A 27829-nucleotide genomic window follows, 5' to 3' on the forward strand; every position below is an offset into this window, starting at 1 on the left:
GATTACTCTGAAAGCCTTACTTCCCTATGCACTAAGAATACTCTCTATTCAGATGTTGATCAATGTTTTTCAGCTTCTGTGGTGCTGGGATACCTCATGGAAATGATTCTTTTGTCTATCTCCTCTCACTGTCCTGCCCCAACCAGGGTAAAGATGTGGACCAGAAGGAAAGAACTTATGCAAAATTTTTGCAAATATTTATTAAAGAAAAAAAAGGCCACTGTGATGAAAATGAGTTCCTGACCAAGATCAAAAAAGGGTTTGGAGTCAGAGTGGATTTATCAAAATGCAAATATTTTAAACAAAACAGGATGTCACAATTGCATACAGAAGCTATTCCCTCAAAGCCTACTGGGGACGTTTTCTAGTTTACATAATGTAATTAAACTCAAGCCTGATGAATTCAAATTTATCCCAAAGACATTATTGGCAACATGATCCCATGTGGTGAAAAGACTGAACAAGTAGCATGTTTGGGGCCAAGGAGGAATTAGAAAATCGTATCTAAAGCTCACAGCAATTGTTTGTAAAGATTCCACTGCAACTCTGTTCAGCAGTGATGGAAAGGGACTGGGAACCCTTCTGAATCTTGCCTTCACTCTAAAATTCAACTCCATCCACGGACTGAAAAAAACACCTTCAGTATACACCCAAAGTGGTATCAAATGTGCCTTTCTTGTGGGGTTCTAATAACTGTAAGGGATAATGTTTTTTTTGTGCTTTGTGTAATTATGAATTGTAAACATCATTTTCATAGTTTAGCTTTATTTTCCCGTTTATGGTAACTGCTGACGCTCTATTTAGAAATTATATTTCTAGAAGCTCAAATAAAGTTTATTATTTTAGTTATCTGTAAATTGCATCAAATTCCTTGGGTAAAGTAAAATGCTAAACATCAATACAAAAATGAGCAAGGGATAGGAAGAGAAATTCACACACACACACACATTTTTCCTATAAAATACATTAAGCTATCTTAATAAAAGAAAAATAAATGCAGCTAATAATGAAATACTAGTTATTGCTTATAAAATGGGATACACACACATATATACACATACAAACATACACATATGTATTCCCGTTTTTAAAGATAATATTCAATGCTGGCAAGAGTGGAGGGAAAATTGATCCTCACATATAGTGCTGATGTGGTTGTAAATTGGTACAATCATTTGATAGCACAATTGAACACTATGTACCAAAATTCCTTGCAGCAATTTTATCCTTTAACCCAGTAATTGCATTTCTAGGACTTTATCCAAGGAAGCAATGAGTAATAAGCACAAAAACTAATGGAAGAGGATATCCATTGCCGTTACATTAATAATAGTGAAAACTTGGAAACCATTGAAATGTCCAAAATTAAAATAATATTTAAGTACATATGATACACTCAGAGGACATTGTTCAACAATTAGGATTATATTTTGCAGGATTTTAGTGACATGAGGAATATGTTGATAGTATAATACCAAACATAGTTTCAATATGTAAAGAAATACTATCAAATACATAATATATAAGCAAAACATGCCATCATGAATATAAACTGTATACTAGTTGACTATCTGAAAATAAATACTATTAATAATATTTTTATATGAGATTATGGATACTTCTCTTTTTGCTGAATTTTCTAAATTCTTTAACAAGAGCGTGTCATAATTTTATAATTAGTGAAAAGTGCCACTAAAAAATGAACTTTAGAGAGGGATGTATACTATTTTTAGCTTAGATAATCCAAAACTGTAATATCAGTCAAAAATTATCCATTATTCCCTTGTCATTGAAAACTCCAAATATTTTAGTATGAAGATTTCTGAGCACATAATATATATGGATGAGGAAAAGATAAACAAATACCAAAAGGATCATGATAAATTAAGAAGATTTAAATTTGGAAATTAGATAACATACAGATTTCCCTTTGCTGAAGGAGATAGCCAGGAGTTTAACATCAGATGTAGAAATAGGTTCATTGAGAATTTAGACTACTTTGGGGATAGTAGAGCCATAAAAGCAGTTTCCCTTGCTCTTGTCATTCCCACTTCCCCCTTTTTTAGTAAGGAGAAGCTATTCTTCATTTACTGTCACCTTCAGATGACCTTGTGACCTTGCAGGTGCTGTAGGTGCCAACAATGAAAGCCCCACCATGATTTAAGGAACAGATGCCAATTCTTCCTGCAACTACTAAGCAACCATGCATGAAAGAGTTCATTAAACAGGAACATAAGTGGGGCACTTGGGTGGCTCAGTGGTTGAGCATCTGCCTTCTGCTCAAGTCATCATCCTGGGGTCCTGGCATCGAGTGCCATATAGGGCCCCCCTCGGGGAGCCTGCTTCTCCCTCCGCCTATGTCTCTACCTCTCTTTGTGTGTCTCTCATGAATAAATATATAAATCCTTAACAAAAAGGAAATACAAGTGAAACAGAAGCAAAAGAGATACAAAAGCTGTCCTCCTCTAGAGAAGTTTACTCCACTTTCCGTGGATACTTACACCTTCGATTACTTCCTGCTTCTTGACTCACCCATCATGTGATGGAGCTTACTTGTAGGAGCCAGCTGTGCACATCCCTTCTGAAGCTATGCTGGTTGTGTTATACCATGAAATTGGAGCTTTGGTGGGAGTATGTAAAACCATAGATATTGGCAAAGGCTACAAATCGGGGCTTTGTTTCTCTAAAGAGACAGTTGTTAAGTATTTACCAGCATACAGAAGTCGGCTTATATCTATTTCTCAGTTTCAGACCTTTTCTTTAACTGCCTAATGTCATTTCCATTTCCTTGTTTCAAAGTAACACAAAGATCTTACCCAAACCTGTTAATGTTGCTCCTTAAACTGAGCTTCTTCAATGTTCCTCAAATGCCTATATCAAGGACAGTCACTGAACTGAAAAGGTCAAAACCCTAGGTTATTCTTAATCATACCCACTTCTTCTCCAACTGACCACTACCCACCAACATCTGTCTGTTTAGTCAACAAGACCTCTTCAATATTTCTCAAATCAGTCCACTTCTCTCCATCTCATACCCACTATGAGATCCTTCTTGGGAATTATTATTTCCTTTATTCTAGTCCCTTGGCTTTGTAATAACATGGAATTGAAACTCCATGTCCTCTGTCCCCTTGCATGCTTCCATGACAATGTCCCATTGGCCTCTCTTTTTAAAGGTATAACTTCTTTTTGACCCGTTTTTAATGGAAAAACCCACTGTAGGTAAGAGAAGACTAAAGAAGCCTGGAACTGCCAGGCATAAAAGCACAAAATCATGCATTTTTTTTAATATTAATACAACTATATTTTAAATTTAAAGAAATTAATATTAATACATTAAGATGATGGATGATAATGATGATAGCAGCTATTTATTAAACACCTATATGAGCCAACTATTCAAAACCACAAAGCAAAGTAGGGATTATTATCCCATTTACAGATGATGAAATAGAATCTCAAAAGGTTAAGTGACTCTCATGGGGTCACATAGCTGTTGAGTGGCAATTCTTGGATTCAGTCCTAGGTGAGTATTATTACAAATCCATGCTCTCCTTTCTATAACATCATACCTTAGCAGCAAGTGCAAGGGGCCCATTGGTCTTGGTGTTGTAACAGGCTTTGTTCAAGCTTATTAGATATTTAAGGTTCGTTTTAATTTTTTAAACATTTTTGACTATATCTCATTGCTAACTCCAACTTTCAATCTTTTGTTTATCCCATCTAATTCTTTCCTGCATGTGTATGCCTTAACCATCTATTTTTCTGTTTCTCTTTTTTGGAATGTGATTAACACTTAATAAAAACACGATTCTTAGGTTTAAAGTTTGATTAGTTTGACCAATGTACCCTTTAACCAGCACCTTGATGAAGATATACAAAATCTTTACAATTGAACATGATAAAACCAGGTTTGGGAATAAAGCAGTTCCATAGGACTTTTGATGTTAAATAATAATAAATAAGTGCCTCAATCTTGGCAATATCTGTCCAGCGCTGTCCATATGAGCTGGGCACTAAATTTTAATGGCATAAACATTAGGAACATAAGATAGGAGTTTTGCTGAGGATCTCCCTGTGGCCTGGGTAAACCTATAATATTTTTCCATCGCCCTTTGCTCTGAAGTTATGTATATTCCCTAAGAACGACTGATTATCTAACTAATACTTCTATTCCTCAGACAAATGATATTAGGAAAAGGAGAAGTTCTTAGCTAGGGAACAGTGGCATATCAGTCATTGGATTTTGTAGATTAATTGTACAAACCTAAGAAACATGCGTAGCTTTAGTCTTGTTTAAAGGTAGTTGTCCAATAGTATTCTAGAATTCCTCTAAGAATTGCAATTTCTGTAAAGCTTTTGACTGACAATAACTACTACCAAATTCTGTTTCAGTGTAGGCTTAAACAATACCCAGGGTGTGTGTGGGTGAGGGAGGCGGTGAGGTGTTTGTACACACATTCTTTACTTTTCCTGAGTAAAAAGAAAAGATTGGATTTGAAAAGATTTTGTATATAATAGCTACATTATATATGATCATTGAGCCCATAACTTGAATCAAGTACTGGATTAGTTAAGATTTATATTAATAGAACCTCATTTGGCTGTCCTCCTTACTCATAGCCACAAATCCTTTCAAATACATTGGTTCAAGTACAAATTATATTTCTAGTGAATACAATTTTAACTATGTATTTTTGACTTCAAGGATCTCACTGCTTTACCCTGCCTTCTAGCTCATTGTATCCTTTCATTCTACCTTTACTCAATTTAATATACTATCTCTTAAATTTCATCTATTCTAACTTGCTCTTCTTGTCTTTACTACTTAATTCTCTGTCATCCTTCATCCAATAACTGATGTTCCATAGTGATTTAATAAAATTTTCTCTGTTCTCCTGCAAGATCTCCCCTGAGATTTGCATCTCATAGCAGATTCATTGTGAACTACCAGAAATTGAAAAAAAAAAAAAAAAGGAATCAATGAGTCCATGTTACTTATGGCCAATGATGTGCTACACTCCTACTCTTCATTAAAACACAAATATATCTCTAGAAAGTTTGCTGACCTTGCCTCAATAGATGGGCCAAAGGCATGATTTGAGGTCCTAATACTTCAATAGGCACATCTCTCATCCATAACAGAAAATTATCTGGTTGAGAAAAATCAATGCTCTTCATAATTTTATTAATAAAAGAGGTTTTGATTACCAGGAACACAATATATCAAAATGCAAGGAATACAGGCTACATACCAACACTAAGAGTCAAAATCCTTACTCTTATTGTTTACATGTACATCTTTACAAAATATTAGTGGAAAATAAAGGTTGGAAGAGAATACATCTTTGATTTGAAAAGCCAGAAGCAATTATTTTTTCCTTGTATAAACTATTATTATTAATCTCATAACTACTATTAGGTCATTTCCTGAATGTCCCGAATGCCCCCCAGCATAATCTATTCTCTTTTTTCCCTAGATTGCCATCTTTCCCTTCCTCACAATGCTGCCATCTTGTGTTCACTTGTTTAGGAGAGGTAGTCTGAAAGCTAGTATACAATATTTAAATACTTAAATATGACATGACGTCTCCTGGTGTCAGCTCTACTGAATCTCTTCTAATTAACTGAGGGTGTAATAAGAGATATTACTATTGGAGAAGTGGAGTCCTATTAAAGTTGCCTGGGATGGTGTGAGTGGGTGGGTTGGTGAGATTATTGAAAAGATGCATGGGAAAAGAAAGCCATAGAACAATTAAAGCCGAACTATAAGAATGTGCCTCTCTCTCTCTCTCTCCACCCAGTATCCAGCATGTGAACTCTTCTCTGTGTCTGTCTCTTCCCCCTTTCCACCTTCTTGTGCTTATTCACCTTGCACATGAATCTGTATGATCTGAGTCTATATGACCTTCTAGTTCCTGGACCCATCACCAATTGATAAGTTCCTTCTCTATTTCTTAGTTCATGTTTTCGAGAATCAACATAATTGTCTCAGTTCATCTTTTCAAGCTAGGTCATACAAGTCATAGGTCTCAGAAAATCCTATTCAGAGGCCACCATAATCAAATCAGTCATGTCCAAGGGTGAGTAAATCCTGCATATTTCATAAGAAAAAAGAATTTCCCCAGAGAGGAGGATGGCTTGGCAGATACCCTGAAATATGTCAGAGTACCCTATATTTCCCATCAAGATTGATTCCTGACTTATATTTCTAGGAAAGTAAGAAAGTAAAATCTCACATACTCACATTACATATTTACAGTGTGTGGGTGCTATACATATATAACCTGTTGGAAATGGCTGCTTTTATTTTTCTGAAATAAATGCAATAACTAGCTTATTTTGTGAAAATATTATTGTGATTAGAAAGACACTCATTTTTGAAACTTTAGAAAAGAAACAAGATGCTTCTGGCCACTGCAAATCTTCAGGGTTTTATTTCTTTGAGGCAACTATAGGTAATGGTAATCTTAGAATACTCTTCAGTATTCTTCAAAAAAACAGGGCTACCCCTAATATGATTGAAGTTATTTAGGTAATTTACAGGCAGGAGAGAATTGAACATTTGAAAAAAAATTGGGTCTGGGAGCCAGAAATGTAAAATCATACCATGTCTTGGAACATAAAAACTTATGGCATATGCCTTGAAGTGTCATTTTCCCCATTTTCTTACATGAATCATATATATATACAATATATAAATAAATAAATAAATAAGTATATATATATGTAAAATTTCAGTGCCAGTGTTTGTGTGGCACGGAATTCAATCTAGCCAATGCTGGCTCCATCATTTGAAGGCTAATCTAGGTCAATAGTCAAACAATCAGCCATTCAGTTTTCATTCTTTTATTCAATGCTCAGCTCCGATGACAGCTAAAAAAAGGTGATTTACCCTGAAACGGGTTGAATTGGTGATTCCTGACTAGACGAACCCAGCCATGCAAGACATCTTTTTCTTTTTCTCTTTTTCTTGCCTGCTATGTTTCATTGGGTGACATATAGACAGAAAACCAGAGCAAGGAGAATTGTACCTTGTACTAGAGATTTATAAGCATTACTGCATATACTTTTCACAAAGTCACATGATTATATGGGAGCTTTGCCATATTGCCACAGAATAGTTAGTGTTTAACTCTTCTAGTAGCTTTTAAATATATAACCATATGGTTCATCACTTTCTTGATGAAAGCCTTTGTATTTTTTTGAAATCTTTGTTGCAGGTTCATGGTTGCTTCCAAGCTATCTCATTTTCTACCACTCTCCCCTACTTTTTCTTATTGAATCTCTCTTAGGCTCTTGTCTCCATACCTTTTACTTTTGGGCCTTTTCACATGCTGTTAACTATGCTTTATTTTTATATGATTCATTCCAAATGTTCTTCACTCTTCAACTTAGATGTCTCATTCTCAAAAGTCCTTCTCTAACCTCCCCAACTCCCTACCTTCTTCTCCCTTTCTGCCCATCTGCCCATCTCAGTAGATTCTTGCAACCATTGATCCACCTCCTATTACAAATTTTTATTCTCTGGGACACTGTAAGTTCTATGATGCCAAGGACAATATCTATCTTGATCATTCTTATATCCCTAGTCCCAAGCATAGTGCTTGACAAATGAGCAGTAAATGAATATTTGTCAAATTAGTGAATAAATGAAAATACTTAAATGACTTCTAGATTAAGCATTGAACTTGAAAATAGATTATAAACCACTTGGTTTATGTCTTTACTCTGTTGTTGGTAACATGTAGCCAGAGGTTAAGAAGGCTTTACTGTTGATAGTTCCATTAGGGTAGACTCCCCACACATATCTCTACATTGTAGATTTTTCTAAGGCAAATTTTTGCTTTCCTCCAGAAAAAGTGGTCTGGTTATTTATGTAAAAAATATAATTGTAAAAGATATGTGTTATATATTATAGGCTCTCAAGAACATGATAAATTACTCAGTTTAAGAGGATTTTATACTTCAAAATTATGAAAGTTCCTCTAAGCTGATGTATTTTTTCATGCTCAAATTAACTAGGGTCTTTTTCTCCTTAAGTTTTTTTTTTTTCTTGAAAATGAAGAGAAAATTTTCCACTTTATAAAAACACTTTGTGAGACTTTTATTGTCTTTTCAAAGTAATGACACCTTCTAGAAAAGATAAAATGCTGAATGATTACCTTTGTTGAAGAGAAAGAAGAGAGCATCATGATTGAATATCTCCTGGCAGACCTGACAGCTCTGAGCCATCACCATTACTCAGACAGAGTACACGGACCAGGGCATTCATTTAAATTCTGGGCTTTCTTTTTATCACGTTAATTCTAAAATCAATGAGTTTCTGGGTAAAAGGTGGGCTTTCTTTCAAAATTATCCAACACCTTCAAGGCTTCTTGGGGAATGACCCTACTCTCTTCTTTGGGAAATTAGTCTTGTCTGTTTATGGGGACTTGGGACTTAAATCTATACCACCAGGCATTTACTGAGTATCTACTCAATGACAGTGTCACAGGATGGGTTCTCTGGGAAATAGACGGAGATGAAGGTTAGCATGAAGGATGTTTACTAGAGATTAGGTCAGCAATGTGGAAAGGAGAAGAGGAATTGGAATGGGGAGAGCGAGAAGTTGAGCTGTGATGCAGGACCCAAGACACCTTTGGATGCTTCAGAGCTTGAGTGGCTCAACTTGACCAAGTTGTCCCAGGTTGGTCTAAGATGGCCAGGCCTTTCTACTTCTGCACTGATCATTGCATAAGGTTCACCACAAAGGGGTGAAACCTTAGAAGTGCAATTCTCAGCAGACGAGGCAATACCTAAAGGAGCCAACAGTTGAAAGACATATATCTTCACACTCTTAACAGGGAGCAATAGTCTTTCATTTTAGGGAGATCTGGATGGTATATTGCAGATAGACATTGTAAAAATGCTCAGTGACCAAAAAAAAAAAAAAAACTAATGAGATGTTAATTTTGCCAAATGAGATTTCACATTATAAATACCTAATACCTAGAAAGACATACCTAATAGGACTCAAGAGATAAAGAGCATTACTCTTGAGGTATAAGAAGCGTAATCGCTAATTGTGACTGGTAATCAAGCAAAGCCTCCTAGGGGAGGGATGCCATGTGAGTGGACTATCGAGGACAAGCAGCATTTCAACAGGCTAAGAACGTGTGGGGAAGAGCCTGATAGGTTAAGAAGAGAACATTATGTCAGGCAGAGAGGAATGTGTGCTGGTAGTTGGATGGTAGAAGTTTGTGAGTTACAGAAGGCTAGAGATAGTAATAGGAAAAAGGATGGAACAGATGAATATAACAGTGGAGATCTTCGAATAAAATTCTGAAGATACTGGAAAATGCAAGAGAGAGAGAGAAATGTTGTTTCAATCATAGTTTTAACCAATGGCTTCAAGTTGAAGTTACATGAAATTTTTATCAAATGTGTAATGTTTTAGTCATAGAAGTAAGAAGTAGAAAAAAATTGAGGAATCTAGCAGCATTTCCTCATGGCATACTGTCAATAGAAGTGAAGTAAGAGAATCTCCCTTATTAGTTGATACTCTTCAATCCTCTAAAGTCTCTAATGCTATCTGTAAGCATATATCTAGCTCACTCTATGCAGCTGTGTGACTTCCCTCACCTCTCCCTAAAGGATCTTATATTGGTGACCCTCACTTATTCTGATACCACCATTACTTGGATTAAGAAACCATGACCTTGAACACCTGGGTGGCTCAGTAAATTAAGCGTCCAACTCTTCATTTTGGCACAGGTTATGATCTCAGAGTCATGAGATCAAGCCCAGTGTCAGGCTCTGCACTGAGCATGGAGTCTTCTTAAGATTCTCTCTTTCCCTCTCCTTCTGTCCCCCAACGCCACCCCAGTTCATGAGTGCCTGTGCTTGCTCTCTCTCTCTCCCTCTAAAAAAACAAAACAAAAACAAAAGCCAAGACTTAAAGGAACACCTACCTCTTCAAGGAGTGTCTATCTCTATCACAGCTGAGATCTATGTCATATTTCCATAATTTTAAGCTATAAACAAAGGCTATAATGCATTAGTTATCTATTGATGCATAGAAGAAAATTACCTCAAATTTATAAGCTTAAAACAACAATAAATATTTATCATTTCACACAGTTGCTATGGGTCCAGAATCTGGAAGTAACTCTGTTGGGTGTTGGAGTCTTTCATGAGTTAAAATGTTGGTCATGGCTACAGGCATCTGAAGACTTGACCTAAGTTAAAGGATCTACTTCCAAGGTGGCTTACTCAGATATATGCCAAGTTGATGCTAGATATTGGCTGGAAATCTCAGTTCCTTGCCATGTATACTTCTTCGTAGGGTTCTTGACTGTCCTCACAGCATGGCAGCTCATTTACCCTAGAGTGTGTTATTTAAAAAAGAGAAACAGAACCCACCTTGCCTTTTTATGATCTAATCTTGAATGCCATACTTGGTCATTTCAACAACATCCTTTTTGTTACATAGTTCATCTCTATTCATGGTGGGAAGGGACTACACAAGAGTGTGACTACTAGGAAATAAGAATTGATGGGGACTATTTTGGAGACTGTGTTCCAGAGGACACATTACAGTCTTGTTTTTCTTCATCAGATCCTGCCATATGTGTTGACTCTTGGTGAATTTCTTTTCTAGTTCTTGATGGCTATCCTATAGATGTGAATTGACTTTCATATAGTCAAACTGTGATAACATTTTATAAAATCATTCTATTTTTTTAGCAAATTAAACTATGGTCAGCATTGAAAAATAATGCATTATATAAAATTGTATTTAAAATATATGTATATTAAACCCAGTCTTTCAAAAATATGACAGAGAGAGATGATACTACCATTTATTTATCAGTTCTTTTGTTCCATCATTAAATCCAACTTTCACCTAATCTCCTTACCAGGGATCAGTGAAAAAGTCTAGATTTCTTATGAATTACATTCTCTATTTAGTATAGTTCCAGATAATGCACTAAGCGTCAGTATTCATGAAAACAACATAAAGAAAATTATGAACTTTTATGTCAAATACATAATCTGTGCATAAGTTTTAAAGCAATTTCCCTGGTGGGGACAGGAGAGGTATTTATGTTCCTTATGTTTTTATAACTTAAATATAAAATGTGAGGGTTATCTCTATATTAGAGTAGCAATAATAATGTCCATCTGCATAAAACCTCCCTACCACAAAGGTCTTTGTTTACCTTTTGAAAATGCTTTCACAAGAAGCTATGGGTAGCCATTTCCAATACAGAGAAGGCCAGTTGATCAGATAGCAGCAAAACTAATGAAAAGCATCACGGAAGTGACAGCAAGATTAATTAAGTTCCTCCAGCCCTATTCACGTGCGGCTGTGCAGAGTTCCTTTGGGTACTGCTGCAGTTAAATGGTATTCATGGTGACAAATACTGTAGATTTCCAGATCTGACACTTTTGAGTCAAGGGTAAAAATCACATTCGGTCATTTATCCACCAAAAGGATCAGAGATGAGCCCTTAGGATTATTATTATGTTTGAGCAAAGCCAAGATTGAAATTGAGATATAATTAAAAGAATGTTGAATCTGTAATATTTTGTTTTCCGTTTACACATTTCCTTTATGTGTTTTAGACATTTTGACAGAGGAAGCCAAACAAATTTCCATCTACTGTATTTGACTGGAGGCACAGAATTATGCACACTTGGAAACACTTTCAATTACTTTGTGAATTCTTGCAACATTGGGGTAGAGTTGCACTGTCTCTCTGCTCACTCTATATAGTTATTATCACAGTATATATAAAAATGGAATGTCCATGACCTAAAGCATCCAAATTTACTAGAGCTGTACTCAATTTATCTTGAAGGATCTTTTTTTTAAAAGTAAAAGAAGAAATTCAATATGATGCTGTTTTCTTCTTCCATTTTGTTTGCAAGCACATTTGCTGTGGGGCTGGATGGGGGGAGGGCTGATTCTCAAATTGCTGCCCAGGAACCATAAATGAATTTTATTTTAAGAAAAATTGGAAACCTCTGGAGTGTATAAGATCTTTCAACCTGCTATACAAGATATATTAACTCATGTTATTGTGTCGTCAAATGTCTTTGTAGGAGGCATATTATTATATTTCTGTCCTTGGAAACACTTTGAGGCTCATTCATGTATTCATTCAGCAAACATTTCCTACATTATCTATCAAATAAAATTAAAACTTTTTAACCTGGAATGTGAGATCACATCCAATACAGCTTCTGTGTTTTCCTCTCCAAATTTACTCTGCATGGAAATCTTTTAAGAAACTTGCTCTTTAATTCTCTAATTTGTTCTTGTTCTCTCAGATATATTATTCACATTCCATCCTTGTTTTATATCATTTACCAACTTTTTCTGCATTTCATCGATCTTAACTGATACTGAAGAACAAGTTCAGGTTCCACTTCTTTGTATCTTTAGGTTTACCTAAACCATCATAATTTTATCTCTTACCACACCCTTACATGCATGTCCTACATTGTTCATTTGTCATTTACTTTATATTACCTTTGTTTTTACTTATATTTTTGGATATGTGCTTCATCTCCCTAAATAAGATAACAAATGCTTTTCAGAGTGGGCTGGTAGCTTACGTATTAGAGTTCATAGCTTTGCTATTCAGGATCCCTACTTTTAATTTTTTTTTTTTTTTTTGCCAGTGATGATGATAATAGTTATTATGACTTGGTACCTTCCTTTTAGGCACCTCTAAACTAGGTGGTATGGGGCTTCTAAACCTATGATGTGGTGTCCATCGATTTTTAGAGACGGTATCTACATAGATGCAAGGCAACTTTATAAAAAAAAGAAAAGAAAACTAGATAAAAATATAAACAACTTCTAGTCGTCTGAGAGCCTTCAGAAAGAAAGCTAGTGATACTTCCTGTTTTAAGGGGAATGAGAACTATTACTCAGTCAGGGCAAATGCACTAATAAAAACCACCTATAAAAGCAGCAAGGGGGTTGACTAGTTTCCCCTGAATCACACTCCGCTTAAACTCTCTTCTGTTCTTGGGGTACCTGGGTGGCAAAGGTGGTTGAGTGCCCGACTCTTGATTTCAGCTTGGGTCCTGATCTTGGGGTTGTGAGATGAGCTCCATATTGGGTTCCAGGTATGCTCAGTGCAGTCTGCTTGAGATTCTTTTTCCCTCTCTCTGCTGCTTCTGTTCTCTCTCTCTCTCTCTCTCTCTCTCTCTCCTCTCCCTCTCAAATAAATAAGTCTTAAAACAAACAAACAAGCAACTCTCTTCTGTTTTTGATTCTGGTACGTGCCTCCCACATTGGCCTCCTGACTTGCCCACAACAGTTCTGATCTCTTTCTTGCATGAGAGCTGATCAGTCCTTCCATTCTTAGCTGACCTTTCCTCAGACATTTGGGATTTCTCTAATTTAAGATTACAGTCTTGATTTCTCTTCCTTTTCTGATCCTTGTCTCCTACCACAGCAAAGTTTTCTGCTTCCTAAATCATGGACAATGTTTGATGTTAATGGCTTACCCTAGTCACTAACTCAATAGGTCATGTCCTTGGCATACATTTCTGTTATGTTCTGAAGTATGTTAAAAAATTCAAGGAATTAACATATATTTCACTTTTCATGTGGCCCAAAAGAAACCTTCATTTACTTGGAGGATATTGACAATTGGAAAGGTTACTGAAAGCCAATTTGATAAGCACTCTAATGGAGTTCTATGAAGAATGTGTAAGTGCTCATTAGGGGAACACATGAGTCAGACATAAGCTCAGGGAAGACTTCCTAGGAAACAAAATATATCTGAGTAGTTTTGGATTATGAATATAAGTATTTAGACAAAGGGGAATACAAAAGGACATTTCTGGTAGAATATAACTATATTCTCAGTAAGATCAGGATAGAACATCATCTATACTCTTCTACTCATAAGTATAAGACTTTTAAGATATTTGCATACCTGCTCTTGTTTAGACAGTAGATATAGCATCAACAATGATAGACATGCCCTTTCCCTCATGTCCTTTGTACTGGGGGGAAGAAGCAATAAACCAATGAATAAATGTGATGAGATGAAGAATGTTTTAGCTCCTTCCCTCTGCATGGAGAAAGGTAGAAGATGTTCCAAATTGTAGTAGAGAAGTTGATAGGCAGAAACCCCTAGAATGTAAGCTCTTTATAGACAGAGATTTTTGTAATTTCATCAATGTGCCTTGAGTGTCTAACAGTACTTGGCACCTGAAAACCCTATACCCAATATATTGAATAAATAAAGATGCCTAGGCCACAGCTAGCTCCAAGGTAAGAATTCTAAGAGGGCTCCCAAAGCTAGTTGCTAAATATTATAAAAGAGTTCTTATTAACTGACCATCAGAATAGATAGGACAATATACAGAAGGGATTTATTGGATGTCTCCAAAGACAGAGAAATTCAGATAGAATTTTGGAATATTACTGTATTAATAGTTTTTTTTTTTTATTCTTAGCTCACTATTAGCACTTCTTTTCTTACTTCTTTTCTTGTAGGCAATTCATTTTCCAGACTAAGGTTCTCTGGGCATTAATTTTAATGGAAGCATCAAATGAGAATCTAGGAATAAAAATGCTTTATGAGTAGTGTCTATGCAATCTAAAAAATTCGTAAAGACTACATGGACTAATTGAACTAGGAATTTGTTCTCATATAGATCAAACTGTTTTAATGGTGGGTGGTGATATATCAGACAAAGGCAAACTCAGGCTTAAAATAAATAGCCTTCCATCAAATATCATTCATATGTCAACAAATACTCATTCAACAAATTGTTATCCTTTCGAGAAATATTCAGTCACCAAGTACCCATGTTTTTGGACCCTTGCTCTTATAATGTCCCAGGGCTCAGTGTCGACCCTCTTCTCTTTTCCAAAGGAGTATACTCCTTTGAAGATACCATCTGGCCTCATAAATTAAATTACCATCTATAAAATGATGAATTCCAACTTTTAAATTTTTATTTATTTATTCATGAGAGACAGAGAGAGAGAGAGAGAGAGAGAAGCAGAGACTTAGGCAGAGGGAGAAGCAGGCTCCATGCAGGGACCCTAATGCGTGACTCGATCCCGAGACTCCAGGATCACATCCTAAGCTGAAGGCAGATGCTCAACCACTGAGCCACCCAGGCATCTGAATGACTTCCAACTTTAAATATAAAGCCCAAACTTCTCCATTGAACTCCAGACCTATATAACCAAACTTCTGTAAACATTTTCACTTGGATATATAAATGGATATTAAACTAAGCTGCCCCACATTGACCACCTCCTAATCATCACCCAAAGCATCTTCTTCCACAGCCTTCTCCATATCAGTGAGTGGAAATCCCATCCTTTCAATTGCTCAGTTCCCAAATCTTTAGTAAGATTTTACAAATTATTTTTTTTTAAATTATCCTGTATCACCTATTCAACTCACAGGAAACTCTCTTGACCTATTTTGACACATATACAGACTCTGACCACATTTTGCCACTTCCACTGTTTCTACCCTGATCTGAGCCACCATTTCTTTTCTAGATTATCACAGTCTTCCTCAATGGTTACCTTGCATCTTCCCTTGCTTCCTTTTATCCATTTTCCATGCATCAGTCATAGTAAACCTGTTAAAATATATCAAATCATGTCATTTCAAAGGCTTCCTATATAAGTCAGAATAAAAGTCAAAACCATTATAATATGACCTACAAAGTCCTACTGAATTAGGCTCCATGTGACCTATTTGACTTCATTTCTTTTTTTTAAATTGAAGTCTAGTTGACAATGTTATTTTATTATTAAAGGATAATAATGATCTAATATGGAGATTGGATGGGATCTGGGCAAGCTGGAATTAGAAACACTGGATAAAATTTTATTGCTGCAATATAGTAAGAAATGAAAGTGGACTAAACTAAGGCTCAGGGGACAGCAATGGAAGACACAACTAGGCTGTGCTAACTCAATGCTAAATTACTGCCGCATTCAGCTCTGAGAACTTGAAAGGACAAGCAAGCTCACAAACTGTGGCCTGCAGTACCACCTGGCATCTGTATTGCATAGAATTTTGGAACAGCTGCTGCTAAGCATGGACAAATTCAATTTGTGTAAACACTTTGTATAAAACACCATCAACCTCAAAGAACTGACTGTAGGCACATAGAAAAGTATGATGTTTTACACGCAATATGGTTGTATTCAGTATGTTCCCTCAGTCATTCACAAATATTTATTGAGTAGGAACAAGTGCCAGATGCCCTTGAAGGAATGGTGGATACAGCAGTGAACAACAAACAAAAATCCCTGCCCTCATGGAGATTATATTCCAGTGAGAAGAGATAAAAATAAACAGATGTCTATAGTCGTGTGTCAGATGATGACAACTCTTATGGAGGGAAACTATGCTGACAAAATTTTGAACAAGACTTGGAGATGAGGGATCGAGGCAGACAGCTATCTGGGTATTTGAGCAGAGAGAAAGTTCTCCTCCTACCATAATGTTTTCAGTCAAAATATGTAACTGGTTTTAGGGCATCTTTTGTTTTAATCATGAAAGATAACGTTTCTATTTGGCAAGCAGTGACCCGATTCTGCCTCAGGATCCCCCAGTTTCTCAGAGCAGCTTAGAGACAGATAAAGGTCAGGGGTGTAAACAAGGTCCTTCCTTAAAAGCTGCTGGGTCTTCTCCTGGACATGACACATGGAAGCATCTCTCAGGCACAGCTGGCATGTCCACAGCCCCGTGTGTAGCCACTATCAGCTATGCTATAAAAATACTTGCATTTTTTCCTTTATAAATATAATGCATACCGATAATTTTAGGGGAAACAATAAAAAGTATACAATTAAAATAAAAATCACTTGTTTTCTATCCAGAGATAAGCACTGTTTCTATCTGAGCCCTTAATATTCCAGATAGCTCTTAATTGGAGAAGGGCGGGGCATACACCTTTAAATAAAGCAGATGCCTTCCTTTTTTTGGGTGACCAGGATTCCAATGCATACATGTAACCCTTACTTGGCTCTTGGATGCCATACTCTTCCAGAACCTACATGCTGCTTTTTCAGGAATGATCCTCTATAGACCCAGCAGAGGTTGGAATGTTCTATTACCAAATACTCTCTGCCTGTGTATCTGTGCCCATGAAGATACTTTTTTTTTTTTCTTTCTAGAACACGTAACATAATTTGATCGGGAAAGACCTTTACCTGAGCCAGTATAAATGGGAAATTTCTAATTTCTTTCTTTCTTTCTTTCTTTCTTTCTTTCTTTCTTTCTTTCTTTCTTTCTTTCTTTCTTTCTCTCTCTCTCTCTCTCTCTCTCTCTTTCTTTCTTTCTTTCTTTCTTTCTTTCTTTCTTTCTTCTTTCTTTCTTCTTTCCTCTCTTAAAAGAGAGAGAGAGAGAAGGGAGAGGGGGAGGGCAGAGAGAGAAGGAGAGAGAGAATCTTAAGCAAGCCTGGAATCACCAAGCCTGGAACCCAAGGGGGGCTTGATCTTAAGACCCTGAGATCATGACCTGAGCCAAAATCAAGAGTCGGACACTTAACCACTCAGGCACCCCTATAATTTATTTCTTTGAATAAAGAAATCTGGGGATGCTAACATAAATTCAACACACAAGTAATAAGGCAACTATATGGACTGCACCATTGAGAAAACTGCTTAATGTCTCTGACTCTCAGGTTCATTTGTCCTCAGGTTCAGTGCCCTGTTCATCAGGACATTGATAATATCCACCTTTTTATATGTCAGTTAGTAAGAAAGATGGTATAAGTGAAAGTGCCTTGTGACTGCAAAATGCCATGCAAATGCAAGATGTTATTAATTATTAACACAGTCCTTTAGTGTCTTAAACCTCCTGTTTTAAACTCAACTCTTAATGCTTGCATCTTCAAACTACAGGAACACAAATGGACCAAAAATTGTAGCATTAAACTACAGTGCCCCCTAGCCCATGTAGGAGGTCAGGACAGCTGATGAGCTTCATGAATAAGCTCTACCACAGATGGTTCTTTTGCCGGAGGGAAGGGCCATTAATTGTACTTTTGGATGATTTCCATCTGTCCAAAAGGAAAAACACTTCTGTGTTTTATTCAGTATTTTCCTGTAACATTCTTTTTATTTCTAATTTTGAAAAAGGAGTAAAAAAAGTATTCTTTACTATTTAAATTTTCTTTCTCCAAATTGCTTTCAATGAAGAGTATTAAAAAAACACACACACACACACACACACACACACACACACACACACAACCAAACTAGATTTATCCAAAGACTCATTGTAATGTTTCTGATTTAAATGATTACCCATTCACATTCACCAAATTCTTCATAATCCATTGTAAGAGAGGATATTGGTCATAGTGCTTTTTTTCAGAGAGGAAATAGGGAGGTTTAGCTTTTTTGCAAGATCGCACAGCAAGCTGCTATTATGAGCTTCAGCCCACTAGTTCCAATATGCATTAAATCTACCAATAGAGACAGGATTGTACAAGGAAAGACCACTGATTATTTTAATATCACAATGTAGAAATATTTGTTACTATGGCTTATAAAAACCTGTACTGAAAATATATCAACTGTTTCCTTCCACACGCTACAGTTCTTTTGTTATCCTCAGTTCTTAATTTTATAGATTTTTTTGTGTGTGGAAATTTTTAAGTTACAATAGTCCAGTGGTGAAGTTGGATCCCAAAGTGATGAGTCCTTAGGAAACTGAACTTGTTTTATGGGTTTATTTTCCATGCTGAGCATTTAAGTATTAATCAGAACTGCTTTCAGGGATTTCTTTCTAACATCCTTTTCTATGTAAGATAAGGACTGCAATTCATTAGACTATTGGAGGAGCCAGAGGCTTTGCTAAGCTTTGCCTTTCTTGACTGTTCATCTCAAATTTAATGCGAGTTTGTGTGTGCTTGTGCGTGGGTGTGTCTATATATTATACTGGTGACCCGACTTGAATTATGACACAATCTTGGTTGCCTTCCTCATTAGGGGTCAAAGACCATTTCAGCCTCAGTGCCCTTTCTACTACCTACCTTTCACAATGTGATCTTGTGAAACTGAGGGGGTGACTTTTGTTGTGTTTTTGATGGGCGACTTTTATCACGTTCGTTTTCTTTACATGTCTCTACCAACGTAGCTCAGAAAAATACTTAAGAAATAAAAATAACTCTTCACCAACTACTAGGTTTCTTGTGATCTGCTCATTTCTAAGTGAAAACCTCTATTACCCTAGCAATGGTCCCTTGAATGTTTTTTTTTTTTTTTTTTTTCTTCTTCTTCTGCTCTTAGGCATGTACATCACAAACAGCAAACCCTCAAGCCCACAGCAAAGAGAACGCAGACACAGGGCACCATTCCTTTCCCCACTGCCTTTTCAACTTGGGGTGGGGGGTAGGCTACATTTTGGCGAGGATGATGACATTCACGGGAGGGGCGGGATAAAAGTGTGTCTAATTCCACGTTAATGGCAGAGCTCGCCTTAACCACATGCATCCCGCCCCGTGGTGACTCTCCCCCGTGTGCTCCCCTGTGCATCCGGAGACCCTTCTCTCTTTAAGAGAGCCTCGGGCGCCCCGCACTCTGCCCCCTCCCAGGTCTCTGGGCTCGTCCAAGCTTCCCGAGAGCCATGGTTGGTCCAGGCAGGCAATCGAAGCACCTCCTGGAGCCGCCGCTACCCAGGGGTGGGGTGGGGTGGGGTGGGGGGGTCTGTTTGTAGTACTCTCAGCCCTGATGTCACAGGCGCGGCAAGGACATCGCAAGGAGGAGTCGGATTACAGTAAGGATGGGCAGTGCAGCAGGCAGCCCGAGCGCACGCTCCAGCCGGGGCTCGTAGCCCGGGAAAGGCAGCCTGCGAGGCGCTCCTCCCGGAGGACGCACGCCCGGCGCTCCTGCTCTCCGCGCCGGGGACGTTTCCCCCGAATGTAGCATGAAACGGCTCTGCTCTGCGTGCCAGCCCTGGGTGCGAGCTGGTGCTGAAGACGCCGCGGTGGGGTTCCAGCTGTCTGATTAATGAGAAACATAATGTATTTTGGTGAGTGTGAACTCTGATGATGTAATTCTGGGCTTGTCCAGCTCTCCCGTGCAGACCAAGCCCTTAAAAAAAAAAAATCTTTAAGCCGCGAGAATACATTCCACGAAACCTACCTTCAGTTAGCAAGTGGAGGACTAAGCTGGTGCAGCCTTCAAAGCTTCCTTTGTGCTACAGTTGGGGGCAGCTTATTAGTCGTGGATGAGTTTAACTTGGAAAAGAAAGGAACCGGGTGTGTGTGTGTGTGGGGGGGGGTGGTGGTGGTGGATAAACTTTGCCTTGGTTTGTCTGCATGAAGTTGGCTTTTTTAGCTAGGTGAAGAAGGAGAAATGGTGCGGCGTGGGAAGTCGGGGGCTAACTCCGTGGAATGCAAAACTAAGTTCCTATACTATTGATGCTGTGGAAGCTTAGTCGGTATCAATGTTTCATTAGGCATTTTGGTTTTTCCCTAATTCTGGGCCAAAAAGGGAGAACGTTCTTTGGTGTGCCGTGGTTGAGCAGCTGAGGACGCTCCTCCACACCATCCCATTTTCCTTCTAGCTAGAACAGCCTAGCAGACATTGCATATTATTTTAAACCTTTAGAGGTCTCGAAGCTGTTAAATATTTGTGCAGTTTAGTTGTGTGCCACGGTGGAAGGCTCCCTTAAGATTCTCAGCTGAGCTGCCTGCATTTCCAGAAAACATGTTGAGGCTTAGATCAGGGCTACCACTGGAGCACTGTAAGCGGGCTGGGAGCTGTGTGTTCACACTGGAACGCTGCAAGTTACTGCTGGGAGAGAAGGCACAACCCCTTCACTAAATAAGAAGCAGCCAGAGATTGGGACCGAATCTCCTTCCCTCCTCCCTGAAGTTATGCTTTCCTTCTGTAAGTTCCACCCCAGCGTCATCCTCCCAGGGCATCTATCTGATATTAAAAGGTCTGTGGGAACAGCTGGAGAGGGGCTGAGGAAGGATTCCAAGATGCAAATGCACCCGGTGATTGCTTGGTTTGCTTTTAAATCTGAGATCGAGAGGCATTTTTCAGATTAAAGAGGCGCTTAGCTAAACTTGTGTTGGGGGAATAGTTTCTTGGGCATTTATCTGTGTGTGTACTGTTTGCTTTGTTTTGTTTTCCTGAGACTTTGAAACATATGTGAAAGTATGGAAAGAGCACAAGTTGCACAAGCTGAATGCCTTTGGTTGTCTTGACAGGAGTTTTGATTTTCCTATAATTTGTGTTATATTAGAAGTCTTGAAAATAGCTAAAATTGATTTGGGAAGAAACCAAATTTAATTTGGTTTAAATTTAATCAAATTTAATCCATAGCCAAATTTAAGCTGAATCCAGAGTTAAACGGCACCTCTTTCCAGGGGTAGTGATGGAGGTGGGTAAGCTTGTTTGTTGGCAATTGATGAAACACCAAGTGTTTATCGTGAAGATGTTCTGGATAAATGGAAAAATCTTGTAAAGGAATATGTCTTTTGGGCAAAATAGAATTTCGGTGTCTGCAATGATATCGAGGGATAATAAGTAGATTATAATTTTAGTTTAAGTTTTTAGCCTCTTGGCAACAATTCCTTATGTGATTGCGGTGAGGAAGGAGAGTTGGCCAGAGTAGTGGCATAGTCTAAAAGTCCTGGTCAGTGGCCATCCATGCTGTACTGGATTATTGTATGGCTATTGGAGAAATGTTACTGATCTAGCTCATGTTAACGGTAGGCTAGTCCAGCTGTCTTGTAAAGCAGGGTGATTCACGGGGCAATTAGTTTCACTGTGTAATGCACGTTTTTAATAGTACAAATTGAAATGTGATGTCCTACTTCAGATGAAACTATACTCTTTTAAAGGCAAAGCTAAAGTTGCCCTCTGTGTCCTGAACATGGTTCGGTCTTACCATAATTCCAGCATGAGATATGTTTTTCTATTCTTGGAGGAAATCGTGGGTATTCAGGAATGCCGTTTATTTCAGGTTATGCTATGCAGCCCCTCGCTCAAGCTGTTAGACATTCAGAACTCTGAGAGCCCACCTGTCTCTAATAAAATGCACAGTATAAGAGCTAGGGTGAGAAAAATTGAGCAAAACAACCCAGGCATTTTCAAGATCCAATAGCATGCCAGTGTGTGCAAATCCCTGAGACTACATATATGTGTGTGTGTGCCCATGTGTATTTGTGTGTTTGCGTGTATTTATAGCTATCCAAAAATTTAGCTATTTCAGGTAGTTTTTCAAAACAATACTTTTTCGTAGTTTGGTTTCCCATTACTTTCTTCTTCATTTTTGAACTGAGAGGGAACATGGACAAAGAGAAAGTGGGGCTGCATTCCTGGGCTTTTCTGGTGATTTGTGGGAATGGAATAGAGGTGTCAGAAGACTTTTATTTGCATCTCCAGCAGGGAGTGATGAGGAGCATGGTGATGCTGTAAGAGCAGGTAAACTGATATGTAAGCAGGATATTTATTTCCCTTACAAATAATCTAATTTGTCAGTGTTGCTCAATAACCCCTCTTCAAATATAACTGAAGAATCATTGCCTGAGGAGGCTGGCTCAGCCTACCGACTTTCCTGTATATCTCTCTCGCCTTGGGGACTGGACAACTGGCTCCTCCGTCCTTGCTCAGCTGGGGTCAGTTTCACGTGTGCAAGTGGGTGGAATATGTAATATTTCCAGTTCTCTGGAACAGCTCATGTTTTGAGTGTGCTCAGACTTACAAGACTAATGGACCCTTTTAATGACTTAAGCCTCACTCTTATCTCCTATTGAAATTTTAGTGCAGCGTTTTCAATAATTGTTCATTTGCACTTACTGTGCAGTGATTTAAGAGTTTGCTGTTCAGTCACCGTGGATACTTTTGTTACTTACGCTATCGATCTTGCATTCATTACTTGGAGTTAAAAATAAGGTTCACATAGGAGAAAGAAGCGAGGAAAATCCCAGTCAGCAACCTGATTGGGATTTACAGTAAAAGCCAGGAAAAAGAATAAATACTTGCAAAATTCCCTCCCCACCCCCATAAATATCTTACATAGTTAAAAATTACATGTGGCAAGGATGAATAGCCATTAATAATTTATCCAGACATAAAAGCAAGGCAGCTGGGAGGCTTCTCCTCAGATTAAGGAAGAGAGGCTGTGGGTGGTTGTCAGTACAACAGACCTGAGCTGCTGGGTTACAGTTTGGTTAAGAGGAGTGTGCTGGTATGAAGGGCATGTTCTTTGCTTGAGTGCATCCCGGCTATTTGTCAGAGCCTGGCAGAAGGTTGTAACCATGTACTCTCTCCAGCTCTAAGCACCGTATGTCTGAATCATCTCCCTCTTTCCATCTGGCCCACCACATTTCTCCACTGCTGGAGTGGTGAGTCCTTGCCAGTGGTCATGTCAACCTCACAAATCGTCCATGGTTGGCCAGAGAGGTGCCATGTCTCAATCTTTTGCCATCAGGAGAGAAAATGGGAGGATGATTGCCCTGAGAAATTCTATGTGGCTGAAATGAAAGATGTTTTCAGGCCTGAGTCAACCAGATGGAGACTCTGGGGAGTTTGCACCCAATGAGAGGCCAGGGCTTGCTCCGTGAGAATAATCTGGAAAAAGGAAATGATACACCTTAAACAAATGAGCAGAACTGAGAGACAAGTACTAGAGCCTGCGCTAAATGCTACTGTTAACAATGTATTAAATAAAGCTGGCGAGAGGGGCGAACACAACCCAGAAAGTGTGAGAGAGCCAGTCAAGTTGAGCTTAGTGTTCGTTGTGGATCAGCTGTCTTCCTTAAAATGCCCGAGAAGAATAGAAAAAAATAATTAGCGGTGTGCCCATCATAAGAAGAAACTTGTCATACAACAGCTAGAGAAAAAAAAATCTGGTAGGAAAATTCTAGCCCAGAAACCTATTCCCCTGCCTATAATAGACACGTTTGTACGTTGTCATAAGAAGGACTTTTGTTTGTCCCCTGGGAGGTTGAGAACATTCTCACGTCAGCATTTACACTTTTGGTTGTGGCTGGACCATCCAGTTTCACCTCTAAAGCAGTCTGTTAGGAAAACAGTTAAGCAGTAAGGTTATGGAGAAGGAAATGAGCAGAAAACAGCAGGCAGCAGAGAAAAACATTCCTCTTTTTGTGTGTGTTTTCAGTGGAAACATTTAACTCGTCCTAATTAGTTTGTACTGAGTGATCTGTTATGGGGAATTAGGTCCACTAGAGTCTCTCTAAATGCTCTGGAGGTATTTCTATCTTCCTGAGGCTGACACTTGGGAAGGTACTTGTTAGCGCACATTCCTCTTTTGAAAGCTTGAACTCATTACCGTTCTGTTTTATTACAAATGAATCTCAATGACATGCAATAAATTAACTACGTAACAGGGATGGAGAATGTGACAGGTGAATCCTGTCAGAAGGAATCACATGCGGGAACCCACAATCTAATAGAAGGTGGAAAACCATAAGGATTCCTTTCTCAAAGCAGGTTCTCTTCTAAATTCATACGAAGCTCTTATTTTAAGGAAACAAATCCCATAATTGATCAATATGCCAAGAGCATGAGATCCTTGTTACACTCTTAAATTTTGAGCAAAAAAAAAATATTTTTAAAGGATCTTATTAGTTGCTGTAATTATATGGAAATGAGATGGGTTTATTTAAGGGATACGTTCCAAAATTCATGAGATAATGACGATTTGCAAAGTTACCATTTTGTGGGTGGCATAATTGTTCCAAAAAACAAATGAAAAATTTAAATTAGTGGTTTCTGACTTCCATTCCAGAAGATTAGGTCACAGCTGCTTTTGACCGAAACCTCCCCTGATAAGACAAGATGTGCTGGCTTGTGTATGTGTGTGTTTCATACTGGATCATCAAGTAGTGCCTCTTGATGTAAATATCAGAATTTCATTCCTCATCCACATCTTTTATGTATTCTTAAATCTTTTCACCTCATTTACAAGGTAAAACATTAAGTATTGGTGTAACAAGATGGATTTTAAACTTTTTTTTTTTTTTTAGCAACAGCTGGCTTCAAGTTTAACAACCATTATATACATTAGTTTTTAAAAAATCAAGTCATAAGGATAATTTTCAAGCCTTTTTCTGCTTACGAAAGAGTGATGCTGGTACAAGCGGAAACCTAGCTCTACTTTGACCTTGAGAAAGAGATGTTTCCATTTGTATTACACTGTGAAAAACATGTCAAAAAACAACAAAGGTCATAGCTGCTGCCCCCTCTCTCTCTCTCTGACTCTCTTTAGAAAAGCCATTACATATCATTTCCCACAAAGATTAGTTTTGCCACAGAATTTCACACATGATTGGTGGCATTAAGAGAAAATACGGCATAAGAGGTGGCTAGAAATATCAAAGCTTAAAGTGGTTGAGATCATGCTTCAACCAAATTGCTAGGGTTGAAAATAGGAAGACGCTTTGCTCTGTTGCAGCGTTAAAATCATTATGAAGCAGCTGGAGGTCAGGCTTCAATGCATGTGAGCTTCAGGTTTACAAAGCTTTGAAAATTTAAGGTACTTCCAGGAAACCCTGTTGACTCCAAAACCTGAAATGCACGCGAACCTCCAGTGGAGCACTGGTTGGGATGCACTGAACATCTTCTTATCAACTTTTCTGTCTTCTCGCTTTTTCTACCCTGGCAGTATCACATTGCTGTAAGTAAGACGGAAAGAGAGAAGTCACCTGGCCAAGGTCAGCATCCCTTCTGACACTACAGCTGTGTCAGTCAGGATTGGTGCCCTGAGCAAATGCTGTCCGCCCCAAAGCATCGTTGTACCTGGTGGGAGGTGAGGGCTGCCCATGGGGTGTGGATGGGGTGGGTGGGCTGAGCGTTCTTTTACAGGATGAATGCTGTTTAATCTGTATCTTCAGGACCCTGTTTAGCTCAGTGCCAGGTGCATATAGGCACTTCCAATAGGTGTTGATTGTGCTCCGCTGAATGGGTTGGAGAATTAGGGAGGGAGGGCTGGAGTCCACTTCCTCAGCAGATCCTTTAAGGCTGTTATTCCCAGTGAAAACTGGCCTATGTGTGTTGACAAGAGAAACACTCTCCTTTGCTCCTGAAAACATTTTAGCTGACTTTTTTTTTTTTAATTTTGAAGATAAAGACTAGTCAGTCCTTCAAAATTAGATCTTAAAATAAGTGTATGTATTTCTACAATCTTTTTGCTGTCTCCATTTACATTTTTCTTCATAGGACTCTGTGGTGTAAAGAGGAACAGATATATACAATATTAAGGCCAGTGTACAAAAATGTCTGAAGAATCCCTAAGATCAGTTTATAAGGTGGTAGAACTGCACTTTTTATCTATTTCCTTGATCACAACTTCAGTGCTGAGCTTTACTGGGCTTCTGTGAGTTTGCCCCAGATGTTGACATGCTCTTACCATGAGGCTGGGCTGCGCAGGAAAGCCCACTGTGTTCAAGTAGCCAGAAGTGCCCACGAAGGTCACCAGTTTTGGGAACTGTCGTTCCTGAAAGCTGAAGAAAATGGAGATAATTTTGACTACTATTTGCAAGGCTTTTGTAAAATCGTTCTTCGCACTTACCTTTTTCATATTCATGCATTTTGCTGATGAGGGAAAGTGCTTGTGGCAGATTGCTCTGAGGATGAAAACGCCATAACGAATGTAAACGTTCTTTGATAAACACGATCCCTTACACTTGTATGGCAATTTGTATCTTTCAAAATACATCAACGTTATGCTTCTTTTAATCCTTAAAATGATCCATTGCAGGAGGTAGATAAAATATAATTATTTCTATTTTGAGATGAGGAATTTGAGCCTCCGATGACTGAAACAGCATTCTCAAGGTCACACAGCTAGTAAATGTTAAGGCCAAGACTCCAATTTGGTCATTCTGAGGCTTACTTCACTGCTCTTTACACTTGGCAGAAGAGTATAGGGGAATATATGTATTTTTTTGAATGGAAGATTATTTGTAACAGTTATGCTAGAAGGAATAATCCAGCTGATAGCTAAATAAATGAATACAGATAATTGGGAAATAAGATCTATTTTAGTTTTGACTGGGCGGAATCATAATAACAGAGGTCTGAACATAATTCATACTTTTATTGATTCTGCCTTGTTTTTTATGTCAAATAATAATAATTTTAAAACGTAGGATATTAGATTAGAATACTAATCGGCCTCAGGCAGGACCCAGCTTTCTATACTGCCTCTGTTTTTCCAAGGCAGTGTTAGATATTAAGGCTTGTATTAATTATATGCTGTATTTTCCTGTTGTGTCACTATTTAACTCAATGCATATGAAAAGAAAAAAATCCAAGTCATTTGTGCTGCAAACTCTTCGATATTTACAGTGACACCTTCTCCAGTATTTGTTCAAGATGGAGTTCCAGCCTGGTCTTTCTTTACTCCATGACTGATAAAGAGGGAAAAAATGGCCTATGTTAGAATTTATCTGTTCCACTTACTGGCTCTATATCATTGGGCAAGTCACCTCACATTTTTGATATCCAGATTTTTGTAAAAGGAGAATAATGAAAATATGTTTCCCACAGTTCTATTTTGAGGACTAAAATATACAAGGCATATAAAAGTGCCAAGCCCCAGGAAGTACATGGTAAGCCGCCAGTAAAATTTGATTCTTTCTTACTTTCTCCCTCTATATCCAACCTAATATACAAATGTATAAAAATTGAAAAAAAATCAGCAAACAGGAACCATGCTAATCAACTGAAAACAGGTCAAATCAGAAAACAGGAACCATGTTAACTGATTCACAAAGGGCTTAATGCAGATTATTTGTTATATGGGTGATAGAATTGCAGAGAAGCCACATGGGATCTGGGTGATGCAAC

The 27829-nt window shown here is 38.1% G+C and overlaps 1 protein-coding gene across 3 annotated transcripts in view; it reads left to right on the plus strand.

Moving 5' to 3' along the window:
* The window catches only part of ZNF385D (zinc finger protein 385D), an 889598-nt gene that overhangs the window by 577497 nt on the left and 284272 nt on the right, over window positions 1-27829 (plus strand). Inside the window, exon 1 of one of the 3 annotated variants that reach the window (XM_038570723.1) lies at window positions 19711-20030. The exons of 1 other annotated variant lie outside the window; for it this stretch is intronic. In XM_038570723.1, the coding sequence (XP_038426651.1) occupies window positions 20009-20030 (22 nt within the window). In that variant the 5' untranslated portion in view covers window positions 19711-20008. Of the gene's footprint in view, window positions 1-19710; window positions 20031-20646; window positions 20894-27829 lie in introns of those variants that run through there. One more of the 3 variants, XM_038570725.1, reaches the window with a different exon arrangement.

Source organism: Canis lupus, chromosome 23, assembly GCF_011100685.1.
Source record: "Canis lupus familiaris isolate Mischka breed German Shepherd chromosome 23, alternate assembly UU_Cfam_GSD_1.0, whole genome shotgun sequence".
NCBI lineage: Eukaryota > Metazoa > Chordata > Mammalia > Carnivora > Canidae > Canis > Canis lupus.